Source organism: Sphaerodactylus townsendi, linkage group LG16, assembly GCF_021028975.2.
Source record: "Sphaerodactylus townsendi isolate TG3544 linkage group LG16, MPM_Stown_v2.3, whole genome shotgun sequence".
NCBI classification, from domain to species: domain Eukaryota; kingdom Metazoa; phylum Chordata; class Lepidosauria; order Squamata; family Sphaerodactylidae; genus Sphaerodactylus; species Sphaerodactylus townsendi.
The window spans coordinates 28,227,273-28,245,426 of NC_059440.1; the positions used below are offsets into that span (position 1 = coordinate 28,227,273).

Here is an 18,154-nt window from a genome sequence, read left to right on the forward strand (position 1 = left end):
CTCGCAGCCTTGCGTCAGACACACAACAAGGAGGCACGGATGTTACGAGCTTGTTCTTGCCGCCGGTACAACAAGGCCATTGTTGGGAAATCATGCGGGGGGGGGGGGAGGGATGATGTCAGTTCTCAACCAAAACACGCACTCAGTGGAAAGCTGTGCGATTTCTCAAGCCTGTCTCTGAAAGGGCCTCAGGATTTCTTGTACATGTTTCAGTCTCATCAGCAGTACAGCTTTGGGCTGCTAGGAAAAGAGCGCCTCTGCGTTCACCATCTAGTGGGAGGCAGAGCAGAGCTGAAAGTGCACAGGCTTCAGAAAAGATCTTCTGAAGAAAAAGGAGGAGTTTGGATTAGCTAGGATAATAATACAGGTGTACGCAAAGTTGCAGATGACCTATGTGGGCCCCAGCAAGGAGCTTTAGAGGCAGCTGAGAAATGCGGGGGGGGGGGGGGGGCCTTAGTGGTCTACCATCCTAACACTAAGAGTCCTCCTTAGTGGTCTACCATCCTAACACTAAGAGTCCTCCTTAGTGGTCTACCAACCTAACACTAAGAGTCCCCCTTAGTGGTCTACCATCCTAACACTAAGAGTCTTCCTTAGTGGTCTACCATCCTAACACTAACTGTGGTCAACTCTGCTTAGCTTCTAAGTGATCAAGCTAACCTGGACCATCCGGGGTCAGGGCAATCCCACCTGTGGCCTGTCACCAACAAGCGGATACTACAATCTAGAGGACAGGCAAAGGAAAGGGAATGGGTGGGAAAGACAAACAGCTCCATTTATGTATAGAAGAGTTTCCAAATGTTTTATTTCATGACGATTGACAAAAGACACAGGTTAGTAGTGAAATTAAATCATGCCACTCTCTCTCTAGTGCTCCTTGACCTTCTGAATTCATACAGCAGTTCATAACGGTCATGAATTTACCCTTTAAAAATGCCCTGTGGACAATTTGTTTAAAAAGCAAAAAAAATGTGTAAAGATTAATCCAGGTGGACAGATCCGAAACCTCCATAATACTAATTTTTATTTGAGAAAGAGTTGGTTTTTATACCTGGCTTTTCCTCCACGGTGAAGGCGTTTCACAGCAGCTTACAATCATCCCCCCCCCCACATACACACACAACAGGTACTTTGTGAGGTAGGTGGGGCTGAGAGAGTTCGGAGAGAACTGTGACTGGCCCAAAGTCATCCAGCAAACTTCATGTGGAGAAGCGGGGAAACAAACCCAGTTTACCAGATAAGTGTCCACCACTCATGTAGAGGAGGGAGGAATCAAACCTGGTCTGCAACTCTATAAACTACTACATATGCTGACTGATATGGGTAGGAAATATATATTAACAAAACTGGACAGCAGAACTCATGTCCTTTTGCTGAATCCTGATTCTGACCTAAACCTAACTGCCCGAGGCAGAAAATCCAAATGGCATTCCTTGGAAGGTGGGTACAATTCCCCCCACCCAAAGATCCACTGTGCAAGCCCGGGGAACTCTGGCCCATTCATTTCAATGGGAGCTAGGCAGGAGAATTCCCTCAAGCCAAGGGTTAGAACGGTCTTCCCCTCTGCAGGTTGCCTCTTCTGCTTCTTTCCTCTCAACCGCTAGAAATTTTTCTTCGTTGTTCCTGAAAGGCTGCCTCACTGGAGTATCAGCAGACCATAATCTTCTTCCGAAACTACTACAGAGCAATAGGGATTTTGCCTTGGCAGCTACTGGTCCATGGAGAGGCAATTTCCTTGCCCACCCTAATAGCAATCACTGAATGTGTTTTAACGTAGATGTTGATGGTGTTACAGGCGGCTTCGTTATTAACTGTGCAATCCTAAACAAAGTGACATCCAGCCTTCAACTTCAGTGGATCCAGAAGGGCGTAACTTGGTGTAGGATTGCACTGTGGTGACACCTTCCTGGGAGTAAGCCACTCCCGAGTAAGCCATTCCTGGGAGCAAGCCACTCCCCCCTTGCCAAGGAGCAGGGATTTTCAGCTCAACGTTTGCTATTGCAAGCCGAGAATCTGGTTATCAGGGAAGAGATCGACATAATGGAATGATGATTTCTACAGTACAAAAGACCCCTCCAACCAGCATGTTATATATATGTCCTTGTTCACACATCCTTTATGATCCAGCATCATTTCAGGTCGGGGCAGCTCACATTGTTGAACAATCTCATATATACACACACACACACCGCCCAATTGTGCACAGAAAACTGTTATGTCTGGGAGATGTCTTATTCGGATCCATCTCCTTAAAACTTAGTATTTAAGCTTCATATGCAAGATTCGTGTGTGTGCTATAGCAGCCTATTCAGACACGAGCCCCCACGCCACTCAGAAGTGGTACAGCCCCCATGTAGGTCTATCATCTCACGGAGACGAGGGCAGGATATGGGGGGTATTGAAATAAGGACAGCTGACCTTCCAGGGCACTCTTGTATTTTCCTCTTTTCTTTCCAGCTGTTGATGTCCTACGCAAGAAGATACAGAAGAGGTGCAGCTGTTTAAACTACGAATATAAGTGGTCTGGCAGAGATCCAAGCACATTTTGGGAATGCTGGCTATCTACTTTCTCCATCCGAGACATTTTACGGGCTGTTGACAAACTACCCTTGGTAGTTTCTTCCTGAAGATGGATGAAACCCAGAGTGGAAATGCAGAAAGGACATGAAGAGGATTGAGCTGCAGAGAAAATGAAACACTGCAGCCTAGTTTTTGAGCTGGCTGTCTTTTGGAGACGTGACTCAAACCCAAGAATTTCTAATAAGAGGAACTGGGTGACAATCGTCTGACTGCACCGTCCTAATGAGGCCTCATTTCTCCACCTGTATTCCAGGCAGGAACCCAAAAAAATCCAGCTTCCAGTTTTAGATGGAGGCAGACATTTGGGCCTGATTTGGAGAAGTTCACAGGCACGGCTTCAAAGCACAGGAATCCAGCAGAGCGGCTTCGTATTCTCATCCAGAGAAAAGCCTTGAATAACTGCTTTTATATTTTCAAAAGAAGACCTTCTTCCCCCCAGCACTCTTCGGCACAAACGTTCACCTGATTTACCTGCAACGAGCATCCCAAATCGGCATCTTGAGACTAACATCTTGTGCTCGTGGCTTTCGCCCAGGCCCTTTACCAGCTACATCTTTTGTCTCCCTTGCCCGATTGTTTCAGCATCGAAGCCAACTGGAAGTACCGTTCCGTTCAAATGCTAACTTGCTGTTTTGTGACTTTTGAGCTTTTAGAGGTTGTTATTCTCCTCATTTGGGTTCGGTTCTAATGGAGCAGGCGGCCTGCATTTTTCAAAGTTTGCACTGCGATATTTGCAGCATCGACCAGGCAACAGTGAAGGAAATGCAGGTTTCTAAAGAGTTTGGGACGTGTATTGGGTATGCCTATGGGGAAATAGCCATTTTTGAGACCAATCTCCACTGTATCTCTCCCTAATATTTTATATGCCCAATGCAGGAAGCTGCACTATGGGAAAGAAACTCTGAAGAAGTTTGAAGAAGAAGAGTTTGGATTTATATCCCCCCTTTCTCTCCTGCAGGAGACTCAAAGGGGCTGACAATCTCCTTGCCCTTCCCCCTCACAACAAACACCCTGTGAGGTAGGTGGGGCTGAGAGAGCTCAGAAGAACTGTGACTAGCCCAAGGTCAGCCAGCTGGCGTGTGTGGGAGTGCCCAGGCTAATCTGAATTCCCCAGATAAGCCTCCACAGCTCAGGCGGCAGAGCTGGGAATCAAACCCGGTTCCTCCAGATTAGATACACGAGCTCTTAACCTCCTGCGCCACTGCTGGTTGAAGCAGATTGAACCGACGTCAGCATGCGGGTTCCAGCACACCCCATGTATAGCATACATCTGATGTTTCTTCACACACATACTGAGTAATTCTCATGTTACAATCCACACATTTAGAGTGGAACAGGTGATTTAACACACACACACACACCCTGCTTATTCTGTTATGGGTCCTTAAAATCCATTTTAAAGCGAACGTTCTCTTCCTTCCAAACAGACGCAGGATGTGAGCACGCTCTCGGTAACGTGAGCGAGTGTGGCTCTTCTCTTGCTTAGACTACGGTAGTCACCAAACCACTAGCCCAGTTTAGGATGACTCCAAAAAGGGCCTCAAAACAACCAGGGCATCGTATCCCTGCACTGGTGGAAGGGAAATGTTTGCCCAGAGATGAAACTAAACACAATTGCCCTTTTAAGTGCTTTGGCCGTGCCCTTCCCCCTCCGAGGGCTTTATGGAGTTCTCTTCTTGAACAAGAAAACCCATTGTGTGTGCACACAGGCTTGTGCACAGACGCAAGACCACAGATATTCCAAGCTTGATTCTGGCACTGGGCGTATGCATTTAACTGAAAACTGAGGGCTAGGGGCAGATTTTCTTTGAGTTGCAAACTAACACACCCTCCCCCCTCCTCTGTTTTTTTGCCGCCAAGTCATGGCACTTATGGCAATCCTTGGTGGGCTTTCGAAGGCAAGAGACAGTCCGAAGTGGGTTGCTATTGCCTGACTGGTTCACGCCCCTGCTGCTCCTTGGAGGTCTCCTATCCAAATACTTGCTAGGGTTGAGGCTGAGAAAGTGTGGGTGGCCCAAGGTCACTCAGGAAGCTTCCACGGCAGAGCGGGGCTTCCAGTTCCTAATCTGACACCACACTGGCTCTCTCCTTAGTCCTGGTTTATTCCCTCCCAATTGGGATTATGGCAGCAGCCGAGCTCAGATATTTACCTAACATGACCCTATTCATGAAAATAAGGGTCGGCGATCACTATTGGTCTTTCTGTCAAGAGTCTGGGGCACTTCTGCAATGCCCCAAAGCCGTCATCTGTAGCTGTGAACATTTACTAATCCTTTATTTTCTAGGTTGCTCCTAAAAAGTAACTAGGAAGACTGCAGCGGCCACCCATCCACTGGTGATTTGGGTGGTGATGCGCCAAACGCATTACAGTTCTCGGCACACAAAGGGGTAGAGAGCCGTTTTGCTGGACCATAAAAACCAACAGCCTTCCAGAAACCGTCCATCGGAAATCTGGCAATTCTGAATCGATTCCCTTATGTGGCATGGTGGAACATGCTGCCAATTTGCAACACACTTATGGTGACCCTGCAGGGTTTTCAAGGCAAGAGAGATTAGAAGCAGGAACTTGTAGATACCACAATCTGAGAAGGGCAGTTAGCTGGAAAGTGATCTAGAATGTCCTATTTAAGGGCTTGCCTCACTGCCACTGGGCTCCGGGGACCGCTCTTTGGAGGGACGGCTGGGACGCACTGAGTGTCCAAGGATCCGTTTCCTGCAATACGTCACGGGCCTTAAAATGTACGCTGTCGGTAGGTTGTTGTAAACAATGAAGAGCACCCTGGCCGGGCAGTGCTGAGACACGTCCAGATAAAAATAACATGTCGAAATAGGTTTCGCAGCTGCTCTCGACCACGTCCAAAGACGGAGGGCATATTTTCAACAAACAAAACACAGTTGCTGAGATGCAACCGGGGCTCCCCATTTAGTTCCCTGACAAACCCCCCAGCAAAATCACTTGTGGATTGGAGGGTGAAGCATCCCGAGCAGCAGATTTCAGTGGCAGCAGAAAGGCAGTTCAGGAATTTTTTTTTTATTACATATTTGTCACCATGGAGAGGCGAAGGGGCGCCATTTGGATTTTCCACCTCAGGCGTCCAAAAGGTTTTGAGCCATCTCTGAGGCTACTAATTTGGAACCAGTTTCAGTTAGACGTTGTAGGGGGGCACGGTCCCTCCTCTCAAACTTGCACACGCACATTGTAAAGATAAGGAAGAAAAAGCCAGACGTGGGCTGGAAATCAGCTGACAGAGACCCTCTGAAAGGGACCTCGTTTTGGGCAAATGCGGCAGCCCAGAAACATGGAATGCTGACCAGGCAACGTCTTCCCTGCTTCGTGCCAAGGGGCGCGGTGCTCTGGGGTTGTTTCCTGGGAGGAGGTAGACGCATGCCTGCTACTCTAGACTAGAAGCCCCCAACCTTTTTCAGCCTGCTGGCCCCTTTGGAATTGTGATAGTATGTGGTAACGAGTCTCAAAATGGCTGCTGCATGTTGGCAGCCACGGAACGTGGAGTCAGCCACAAAAAGCCTCCTGAGGCTTATTGTCAGTCAGACACAGAAGAAAGCAATTTTAGAAATCCATACCATCAAATCTCCAACAGCCAAATCAGAAGGTTTGCGTGGCAATAGTCCATGCCCCCCTCCCCCCAGCCTTTCTAAAAGCACTTGGCAGGTGCCCCGAAACATGTCGATGGGTGCCCTAGCACTCAGAGGAATCATGTTGGGTGCTTCCCTAGGCAGCTTAACCTCCTTCAAGGACAACCCTTATGGGGCGATGGTCAAGAGAACAGGGCCACGGCTGTTCCCGCATGCTTAACCTTGGCAACGAGGATACTTCTAAAAAAACATCAGCCGCGCCGTGCTCACTCCAAGGTATGGCTCTGAAATCTGGCCATTTCTTTTTGGTAGGGGTGGGGGGGAAAGAGAACCAGATCTAAATTTAACCAAGCTACAAAAGAGCAAACGGAAGAAGATGCACGCTCCAGTCAGAACATTTGCCGAGACTTCGCTGCGCTCCCCAGTGGGGGACGAAGAGCCAAGCGCAGGTTAAAAAACCGTCGCCTTCCAGCTTGGCGCCAAGACAGCATCGCTGCTCTCTGCACCCACCCCACCCCACCCCACCCAGCAGGGGTGCCGCTTTCCTCGACCGCTACATATGAACTCACAACTTTATATTCTGCACTCATCCAGACAGGGGTCCGTTGTCACTACTATATTAGAATCCTCAGTCACTGCTCTGGAAGAATGTTAAAAACAACATAAAACAAAAAAAAATCCGGCCTTTTGTCACCTGAATTGTGAGTACGGGATAATAGTGGGACTAGTTAAGATTTAGACTAAGGGCAAAGCAAACATCAGGCGCGATTCGTCCTCAAAGGACTTTTGTCCTGCTTCTTCGCGCTCCCTCCTCAAGCCCCGCGGGCCTCAGAGCCCCGACGGTTGCCCCGACTTGCCAACTTGTGGTACCAGCTATAAAGGTCCCCCTCCCAAAGTCCCACAAGCGACTCCGCGTCTCTGCTCGGATCCAAACGTTGTCCTTTCGCTTTCTCGAAGGATTCAGTGCCGAGAAATGTTCGTTTTCTCTTCGAGGACTCTGATCTCAAACCGACGGAGGGGGAAGGTTTCAAGTATGAATGACGTTTACAGCAGAGGATGACATTAAAAGGGGGGGGGTTTGAGAGAAATTGGTTTGTTCCTTGGTCACGTCATGGAGGTTTTTAAATTGGGGGGGGGGGTATGTGTTTCAGCTCCTTCTCAAGAGTCCAACAGGCTTGGATGGGAGGACACCGCAACCGAGTGAGTAACCAAAAATAAACAGCACCCCCCCCCCGAAGTTTTTGTCTTCGTCCTCCTCTCCTCCCTGCGTTCCCCCTCCCCTCCCCCACAAAAAATATAAAAAGCAATGTTTACAAAAATAGAAAATAATTACAGCAATAGCCAGGAGGTGGAGGAGAGAGAGGAAAAGCGGCAAAGGGGGGGCGGGAGGAAAGGAGGACCCGGGGGCCCATCGCCGTTTCATTTGGCCGAGCAGCGTAATATGGTCGGGTTATTTAAAGCGTCCTCCACCAAATGCAGTTCTTGGCGGTCCACTACAACATCTCTTACACAGCCGACGAAGCCCGTGCTGTAGGCTTTGGGGAGCTTGTGGGCCACGCTGAGCTTTTCTAGTCCTCCTGCAACAGACCACGCAAAAAGAGAAAAAAGAACATCAGTCCAGCAGATGGGTAGTTTCAAAGGCAAATAAGCCAGACAGCCAGATTCCTGCTGCTCCAGACACTAGGACCGGGAGTCATGGGTTCAAAGTGAAGGAAAACAGATTCCACCTAAACATCAGGAAAAACTTCCTGACTGTCAGGCCTGCTTGACAGTGGAACGCACTACCTCGGAGAGTGGTGGAGTCTCCTTCTTTGGAGGTTTTAAAGAGAGGCTGGATGGCCATCTGTCAGGAGTGCTTTGAATGAGTGTTCCTGCATGGCAGGGGGTTGGACTGGATGGCCCTTGGGGTCTCTTCCAACTCTATGATTCTATGAACTAGCAGAAGTCAAGTCCCACCTGAGAGCAGCAGTGGCGTAGTGGTTAAGAGCAGGTGCACTCTAATCTGGAGGACCAGGTTTGATTCCCCGCTCTGCTGCCTGAACTGTGGAGGCTTATCTGGCGAACCAGATTAGATTGTGCACTCCAACACATGCCAACTGGGTGACCTTGGGCTAGTCACAGTTCTTTGGAGCTCTCTCAGCCCCACCCACCTCACAGGGTGTTTGCTGTGGGAGGGGGAGGGAAAGGAGAGTATAAGCCCCTTTGAGTCTCCTTACAAGAGAGAAAGGGGGTATATAAATCCAAACTCCTCCTCCTCCCCTCCCCCAGATTTTGTTTAGCTTTCCCCCCCCCTCTAAGGGTCTCCAATCCAAACCCCTGCCAAGGTCAAGGCTGAGAGTATGGAGCTGGCCCAAGCTCACCCAGCAACCTTCCATATAGCACAGCAGGAATTTGAATCTGGGTCTCCCAGATCCAAATCCGACACCTTAACCAGAGGTGGGATCCAGCAGGTTCTCACCAGTTCGAGGAAATTAAGGTTACTAATTTATTATTGTGCCGAGGGGTTATTAATTGGGTCAGCTTTTTTCCATCTCCATAGCCCTCGCGCCTCCCGAGAGTATATTGCCTTGCTGAATGTGAAGGTTCATATAGCAATTGTGACTAATAATGTAACTCCCTGAACCGGGTTAATCCCTTTCAGGTACTACAATTCATTGATTCTCAGCCTTTCGTACCTTTTATCTCCCCAGTCTCTATCAAAGAACCTGCTGTGTTCAGATTTGTGAGTTGGGCATTTTCTATAATGTGATGATGATTTAGAAATGACCTGGTGCAAAAAAATTTTTTGGGGTCGTGGTGGGGTGGCTTCCCATGGTGGGGGGCATCCAACTCAGGTTTTGCCCAGGGCTCAGGTTTGCCTAGGTACGCCTCTGCTCCCTTTGCTGAGGGGGGGCTGGTGAGGGAACCTGTTACTAAAATTTTTGGATCCCACCACTGACCTTAACCACATTGCTATGCCTCGCTGGCTCTCTCCTGCCCTCATGCCCACTATGAAGAGTTGTTTCCGCTTGAATTTCACCCTTCCTCCTGAACCTCCCCTTCAATTAGATGCTAACCCTGTGAAAACGCTTCTCTCCAAAGTTTCAAGCAGGTGGCTGTACAGGTCTACAGTAAAAGGGCAACACTCGACTCAGGAGTCCCTTAGAGCCCAATAAGATTATCCGGGATATAAACTTAAAGAGAGTCGAAGCTCTGATGAAGGGCGCTTTGACTTTTGAAAGCTTATACCCTGCAAAACCTCATGGGTCCTTGAGGTGCAACTGGACTCGAAGCTTTCCTCTTTTTTTTCAAATATTCTCAATCCATCTTCACTTGAAAAAAGGATGAGAGCGGACAGGAAATTGGTTCAGGGGCTTGGTGTATTTTTGCTCGACGAACTCTTGGCATGACTCACACTAAAGAAGCCCAGGGGGTCTCCGCTGCCTCCGGTTAGCCAGTTCTCCAATGTTCCCGATCCCAAATCCCCACCCGCCCAAGTCTGCTTTAAGCCCTGGCAGAGAAACAGGAAGGCCTCATTTAAGTGCCTTGGAAAGCTTTAGACAACCATTTTAAAAAATCCGGAATGAAGCCGAGGCAGTTCTCGGCATTTCAAAACCACGCCAGATCAGATAACTTGCAGCTTTTTAATGACCACTTCGAACATCTGGAGTACCAGTTGGGGGCCTTGTATGGTTCAGAGCACAGATTATCATAGCCAACTCCTAGCAGTAACTATACCAGGGGCCTGCAACTTGTGGTTCTCCAGATGTTCATGGACTACAATTCTCATCAACCCCTGATGGGATTTGTAGTCCATGGTAGCGGAAAACCAGGTCTGAGTTACAAACCGTGAATATATGCTGGCCAGGAGGAGTTCGCTTGGTGAGATACCAACCAGCAACCCCATGCCTGCGTTAAAGGTGAGCCACCTAGACTGTAGGTCTCAGTGGTCAATTATTACAGGCTCTGAAGTGACTCCATCCATCTAGGCTGGTTGTTGGTTTCCCACAAGCCAGGAGGACTAAAAAAAACCTCAGAGAAGACTTTTAACTCCAGTTTCCTGGCTTTTGTTTTGCAGCAATAGTCTCTGATTGCAGAATCCAGGTCTGAACCCAGATCTAGCTATCCTCCGCCAGTACTGGAGGCCAGAGTAGCCTTGGATTTGAAATCCACTAAATGTCTTATGCTAACTAGACTACACGGCGAGGCCATGATGCGTGGGTATCCACAGAACAAGCCAAGAGCCAGAATGGTGTAGGCCATAGGTGTCAAACTTGCGGCCCTCCAGACGTTGTGGACCACAGTTCCCATCATCCCCTGCCAGCATCATGCTGGCACGGTATGATGGGAACTATATTCCATAACCTGGAGGGCCATGAGTTTGACACCTGTGGTGTAGGGGTTGAGCAGTGGACTCTAGCCTGGAGAACTGGGTTTGATTCTCCACTCCTTCACACGAGTGGGGATTCTGATCTGATGGACCAGATTTGTTTCCCTGCTCCTCCACATGAAGCCTGCTGGGTGACCTTGGGCCAATCCCAGTTCTTCGGAACTCTCTCAGCCCCTCCTACCTCACAAGGTGTCGATTGTGGGGAGAGGAACAGAGAAAAGGAGTCTGTAAGCCGCTTTAAGACTCCTTCACGGCAGAGAAAAACAGGGTATAAATCCAAGCTCTTCTAGTGATGGAGCGGGATTAGGCAAACTCACCCAGCCAAAGGGCCCCGTCCGTGTCAAGCTGTGTCGCTCCCAGAGGAGAGGAACCCATAATGGGGGCCTCGTTGCCAACTTGCAAGGACCCTTCGCGGTGCACTCTGCCAGGAGGGGGCAAACACAAAGAGAACAAGGCGGTTGTCGCATGAACACAAGAAGCTTCTTCACATGGAATCAGACCTTTGGTCCATCAAAGCCAGCGTTGTCTGTTCAGACCCACAATAACCCTCCAAGGACTCAGGTAGAGGCATTTCCCATCACTTGACCCTTTTGAACTAGAGCCAGGGGTCTGCAGCCTGTGGCTCTCCAGATGTTCATGGACTACAATTCCCATCAGCCCCTGCCAGCGTGGGCTGATGGCCAATGTAGCCATGAACTGATATGCCGCAGAGGCTTGTTGATCCTCAGGCTGGAAACTCCTATGCTCTAACAGAACAAACAGACAGCTAACCATGCTGGCAGGGGCTGATGGGAATTGTAGTCCATGAACATCTGGAGCGCCACAGGCTGCAGACCCCTGAACTAGACACTGTAACTGGGGCTCATTCCGCACATGCAGAATAATGTACTTTCAAACTGCTTTCAATGCTCTTTGAAGCTGTGCGGAATGGCAAAATCCACTTGCAAACAGTTGTGAAAGTAGTTTGAAAATGCATTATTTTGCATGTGCGGAAGGGACCTATGATTTAATTCTGGATTCTTTTTTTCCTATTTTTTTCCTTTCTATCTGTAAATCTGAACTACGGGAGATGGGAAACTGAATTTGGGACCTCCTGAATCAAAACAGATGCCCTACCCCTGAGTCAAAGCCCACCCCTCAAGCGGGTCTGAGCTTTGAGGGAGCCAGACATGGATATTTTACCCACAGGCTCTTCTGAAAACAGCTAGCCTCTTCCTTCACCAGCAGGAACTCACCTCAAATTATTTTGGCCAGTGATTACCGAGTACCCTGTCTCTTTTCCCCCCCCCCCCCCCCCCCCTCACACACACACACTCTACAGTCCTGGCCTAATCTAAATTTTTAGAAATGGTTGTAACAACTCAGAGATCTGCAGACTAAGTCAACATACATCAAATCCAAGGATAGAATTTAGGCCGGTTTTGCCTCGCCGGCAACCTCTGTGCCCCCAAGATCTGAGGCATCAGCAGAAAACCCCGACAGTATCCCAAGCACTCCACTTTGCCTCGGTTTGATGTAAATAAAAATTCATTTGATTGCTTAGGTGGGCAAGCAGCTCGAAGCCCAGGGAGGGAGGGAGGCAGGGCTGACTGCCAAAGTTGCAGGCATTGAAATCCAGCGGCAGGGACTTTTTGACAGTCTCCTGTGACCTCCGCCTAGAAGCCGGACAGGCAAGTCTGGACGTGTGGATTGCTGATCTGCCCAGCGGCTGCTTGCATGAGTCATTCAAAGGGGGTTTTGTGACCTGCTGAGACTGCAGGTCACAGATAGATGCAGGGCCTCCAGGGGTGACCCTCTGCTTGCCTTGGCCTCGTTTTGTGCAGAGGGAGGCAGCTGAGCTAGCAGGGAGGGGGGGGGGGTCGTTTCCTAGATTCAGTGGCACAGTCAGACAAGGGGGGGGGGGATAGGGACCTGGTTCAAACCTGCGCAGTCTTTCAGGGACCGTGCCACTTCTGGGTGCAGGTAGCTGCCATCTGAATGCCTCTTCCCAGCAAAAACTTCCCACCCAAAGAAAAGTCAGCATGTTAGGGAGAAAGGATCAGATCTAGTGTTCCTGAGACTACCTTGTCAAAAACATCATGCTTGCAGAAAGCTAATGTTGTCAGGGGGAAAGCATTAGGCCTCGCCTCCCTATTTTGATGGCATTTTGTTTACCTTTTGAACTGCTAGGGTTGCCAGCTGCCCCAAAGAGGAATTGGGGAGCAAAGGCATGGTGTGCAAAATCACTTTGGACAAAACAAAAAGAGAGAGGAAGTGACATCATGTCAAGGCCGACACTCTAGCGTTCCCCCAAAACTCTTTGATTAAACCACAGAGTTGAGGGCAAATCCTCAACTCCTCCTACATTGCAGGGGGTTGGACTCAATGGCCCTTGGGGTCTCTTCCAACTCTATGATTCTATGGTTCCTAAAGTATACCCGTAACAAGAAAGTGACATCATGTCAAGTCCGACACTCTAGCATTCCCCCAAAACTCTTTGATTAAACCACAGAGTTGAGGGCAAATCCTCAACTCCTCCTGCATTGCAGGGGGTTGGACTTGATGGCCCTTGGGGTCTCATCCAACTCTATGATTCTATGGTTCCTAAAGTATACCCATAACAAGAAAGTGACATCATGTCAAGGCTGACACTCTAGTGTTTCCCCAAAGCTCTTTGATTAAACCACAGAGTTGAGGGCAAATCCTAAAGTATACCTTCAACATAATGAAGTCTTGTCTGTTTTTTTGCCGAAAGTGACCTGGCAGGCCACTGCCCCCAACCCCGACTTTTCTCTCCCTGCCTTAAAAGGGTCAACAGGGAACAGTGGTGAGCTACAGCAGGAGACCTGACCTGTCTATAAGCCATCTTGAGCAGCTCCCCGCAGAGGCGTGGTATAAATTTCCTAAGTAACCAGTTCCTAACGACTAAGCATGTTTCCCAAATACCAACCCCCTCCCCGGCGCCACACCTGAAGGCGTTGATCTGGATCCACTGGTTTGTGTTGACGGGGACAGTTGAGCGCAGGATCACGGGCTTGGAGCCGAGGTCGTAGGTCATCTGGATGCGGCCGTCCACAATTGCCAAGGCAATGTAATCCGAACGCTCCAGGCCTTTCCCGCTCCAGAGGACGAGGCCTTGCGTGGCTTCCGTTTTGATGCTCAGCTCAAAATGGTTCGACTGCAGGGCCTTCTCGCTGCATTGACATGAAAAGAGAGACGGCAGTTTGAGGGAGGGGACGGTGCTCGCCAAACAACCAAATAACGTTGTGAGGGGCAGAACGACACCTGTGGGCGAGAGGCCCGGTTTGGTTTTTGCAGCCTTCCAAGAATGAAGAGCAAAAAAATTTAGACTTTGGCGAGGCCTAGATTGGGTTGCCGCTGTGTGGCCGTCGCCCTCCATTCATGTGGTAAAAACAGTCTGTGAAATAAAACTCTGCAAAATACCACAGAAGAACACCACGTTTTAGAACATGGATTCTGAAGGGGGGGTGGGTGGGTATGAAGCCATCTCAGCAACTTTCCCACCCCAGAACAGTCAAGTTTTTGTTCTTTTCAGGAAATGGAGGAGTCGCTGTTACGCAACTGTTCCTCGACGATGAGGAAAATGGTCTCTGAAAAACGCTAACAGAAAAACACCATGTTTTAGCAGGTGGATTCTGAGCGGGAAAGCCGTTTCTCTGTGATTTTTCTGCTGCAAAATGGTTGTGAGAACGGGCAGACGCATCGCTGGTCTGGAGAGGAGGGGCAAGGAAGAAGAAAGGGCCAAGGCAACCATCAAGAGAACGCAATTGTCCTCAGGTCTCAGTTTCTTTTTAGACAGAAAGGAGCGGGTGCGTGGAAGACTGCGGAGCCAGAGAAAAGGGATTCAAACAGGAACTGTGCATATGCACACCACACAAGAAAAGACACACAACAGCATGGAAAAGGGGTTCCATTCCCTCACGGACACAGACAGCGCAGGAATTGCAGGGCAGCAGCTGTTGGCGGAGCCCACATTCATGAACCATTATGGGAATTCCTAAAGCACTTTGTAGATAAGGCCGTTTAGCCTGTGGAATTCATGGCCACACGATGTTGTGATGGCAGGTAGTGAGAGAATGGGAGGCACATGAGAATACTGTGGTCATGTGATTCTACAAGATCTAGGTTTGCATTTAACCTGGGGTCAGCAGTGGGAGGGACAGTGGTGCTGCCCTTCCTGGGACTTATGTGATGACCATTCAGTGCGGTCAAAAAGATTTCATTTGTGCAACTTTTACCCTGCCATAATTGGGAGGGTGGGGGATGTGAATTGGCAATTGCTAGATGTCCCTGGTTGCATGGGAAAGGAGAAGAGATCCTCCTCATGATCATCCACCATGCAAAATCTGTTGCCTGCTTTAGCATGTCTGAGCAGTGGGTGCCTACAGGGTAGTGTGAAAGGAATCAGTTGTTAGGGCCGGCAGCTGAAAGAAAGGGCAGAAGTTTTAGAAGGCTCAGACATGCCTTCCAGGCTGCCTGGAGCATCTCGTCTATCACTGTGTAAGTTTAGGCTAAAGACAATTGTTAGGTAAGGCAAGATGGAATCCTTGGGTCACCTGATCTTGCAGGAGCCAGAAAGCTGCAGTACACCCTCCAACCACTGGTGGTGCTGTGGAGATCAGTTTAGCAGTCTGCTCTTTCCGCAAGGTGCTATCTGGATGCTACAGCCAGAATTCCAAGTCTAAGACCCAACCGTGATTTTAGGATAACTGGGAGATATTGGACAACGTAGCTCATATCTGTCAACAATTCTCTTCGAAAACAGTATTCACAAAGGTTGCAACATCTGCATATGCAAACCATCTGGATTTTCACTTCAACCTTGTTTTGAACACAGGGCCCATTAAGCAGGGGGGTCACAGGAAGAGCCAAAAGGTAGAATCAAGGTTCCCTAGTTGAGGAGAGGAAGAGTACCATGTGATCTCTATGTCTTGCCCAGCTATAAGCAGTTTTTTTTAAATGTGATGATACACCACGCATGCACAAAAGCATAACGCTACAAAAATATGGCAGCAGCAGCAACATCTGGACACCAGAGACACAAGTGCAGAAGCCTTGCAGAGACTCACCTGACATCCAGAGCTCTGTCCATAGCATCAGGACTTAGAAGCAGGAAGAAAGGGGAGGCATGCAATAAGCGGCCATGGAAATCAGTAAACTGACAGGCAAAGGGAAACGCCCTCATCCCCGGGAAACATCAGATCACACCGGCGCTTCCTAAACATACACCTGGGATCTTGTGGACAGGTTTTGGCACATGGCTGGACATCCTGAGATAACATCCCCTTAAACTTGTACACTCTGTACTGGTTTACATATTTAAGGGATAATCAGAAGAGCAGAAATGAGACCAAAGAACACAGTCCCCAGATTAATCAGGAGGCTCTCGATTCAGCCCAATTTCATTTCTAAATAACATCCTCGTGGCTCACTTCTGCCCTGGATTTGTTGACATGATGAAGAGGGCAAAACAAAGTTTGTGCGGTGATGAACGACGGAGAGCCCTTGGACTTCTCTCAGTTAGGGGCGCCAGATGTACCTCTGTTTCATCCCAGAGCATGCAGCCTAAAGCTTGCAACTCAGGGTCATCTTGAAATAGCAACCCTTTAAGTCGGTTCAGTCTTGGTTCAGTTGGCGTAGGATGAAGGGTTAAATCAGAAAGAGGGATCAGGCAGAAAGCAAAAAAAAAAAAACCACCCCTCCACAACATCTAATTAATCAGGGGCTCTATTTCGTTTTTCAAACAAGGAGCTGCAATGTACAATATCATGTCATTATCTCAAGGATGCTGCGGAGAGCTCTCTAAAACCTATGCAGGCATGCAGGGTGGGGGTGGGGAACAAGAACGAGCCAAGATCGCAGTGCAAAGATTGTACCCAAACGCCCCGCGATTCCCTGTCTGTGTAAACCAACGTGCTCATTTCAGAACAACTCAAAATCAACAGCCTTTTGAAACAAATCGAGGCTGCCTCTAATCATGTCCATAAGACCCAGCGTCTATTCCCCTTTTACCAGAAAACAAGAGCACCTTGCCATTTAAACGCATTCTTATTCTAGCGAAACAGCAAAGGAAGGCTATTTTCCCTTTTCAGAAATGGCTTTGAGGTCCACAGCGGTATTTTTTTGTCCGCCACAAAGACTGCACGGAGGCTCTTAACCCCCACTCAGATTGGTTCACAGCTATCAGCGTAATGTTCGCACGGCAATTTCCCTCTTTCTTTTTTCCTCTTAGAAAAAGTCGCTTTGGGAAGGCCGTTCTGCAAAGTTCGGGAAGAAAAGGCACGGCAGCGTTCCACTGTTTTTGACTGGGATACAGTTATCCACCATTGTGTTTGATGTACGCGTACGCACAAAACCTTTTAAAAATATACATATGTTTCCACACGTGGTTAGTGGGGCTCATCCAAGCAGTTTTGGCAAGGTGATTTTTGTTCAAGAATAAAAGATACTGGAGGTGTAGGAGAGAAATGGTGCGAGAGAGCTAAACTATCTAAAAAGGCCCAAAACGGTACATGTCACGCAGTGAACAATGGAACACATCTTCAACAATACAGTCTTCAACAATACAATGCAAAGCTTATTTTGCAAATCATCTCGGTTCTGAGGTGTCAGGATGCAGTAGCCTGCCTCTTTCTTAAGCAAATTTTCTCAGCCCTAAGAACTAGAAAGGTTGGGTTACTCTGACCCTGAACCTTTTAACCAAAAGAACACTTGATTATGGTTTGATATTGGCAGATTGTGTCAAGGATTTTCATTTGGTATCCAGTTTTGTTAGTGACCATCATGTTGGTGAGGGAGCAAGCTTGTTTTCTGCTGCTCCAGAGACTACGACCAGGAGTAATGGGTTGAAGGTGATCGAAAAGAGATTCCACCTAAATATCAGGAAAAACCTCCGGACTGCAAGGGCTGTTTGACAGTGTTCGACACTACTTTGGAGTGTGGTGGAGTCTCCTTCTTTGGAGGTCTTTAAACAGAGGCTGGATGGCCATCTGTCAGGAGTGTTTTAATTATGCGTTCCTGCATTGCAGGGGGTTGGACTTGATGACCCTTGGGGTCTCTATGATTCCCTTGTCTATTCATTCTAATCTCTTAGAAGCTAATATACCAGTGATGGCGAACCTATGGCACGGGTGCCAGAGGTGGCACTCGGAGCCCTCTCTGTGGGCACGCACACACAGAGTTTGTCATGTGGGGGGTGGAAAAAAGCCCCCAACACACACGCATCTAGGGTGGCCTGGGCCACTGAGCACGACATGTGTGCACTGCGGTGAGCAGGGAGGACTCAGCTGGCGGGCCTGGTGCCTGTGCTCCAAGTGGCTGCTGCCTGGGGGTGGGCGCAGAGGAGGCAGAGATGCTAGAGAGGCACAGAGCGGTGCGCGCGGGACTTGCTGAAGGCTAGAGCAGGCTGGCCCCTGCTTGAGCGGGTGGGGCAGAGGAAGAGGGAGCCAACCGTTTTTTTCTAAACGAAAACCTCAGCATTCAGGTTAAATTGCCGGGTTGGCACTTTGTGATAAATAAGTTGGGTTTGGGTTGCAATTTGGGCACTCAGTCTCAAAAAGGTTCGCCATCACTGTAATATACCAACCCTAGTGGACAGTACTAACCCATCTA

At 48.8% G+C, this 18,154-nt stretch overlaps 1 protein-coding gene across 1 annotated transcript in view; it reads right to left on the minus strand.

The window, feature by feature from the left end:
* Positions 1 to 5,595: 5,595 nt before the first annotated feature.
* Positions 5,596 to 18,154, minus strand: part of AGRN (agrin) — a 251,155-nt gene continuing 238,596 nt past the window's right edge. The window contains 3 exon segments of the mRNA XM_048518531.1: positions 5,596 to 7,751; positions 10,861 to 10,964; positions 13,492 to 13,716. Coding sequence (XP_048374488.1) covers positions 7,594 to 7,751; positions 10,861 to 10,964; positions 13,492 to 13,716 — 487 coding nt within the window. The 3' untranslated portion in view covers positions 5,596 to 7,593.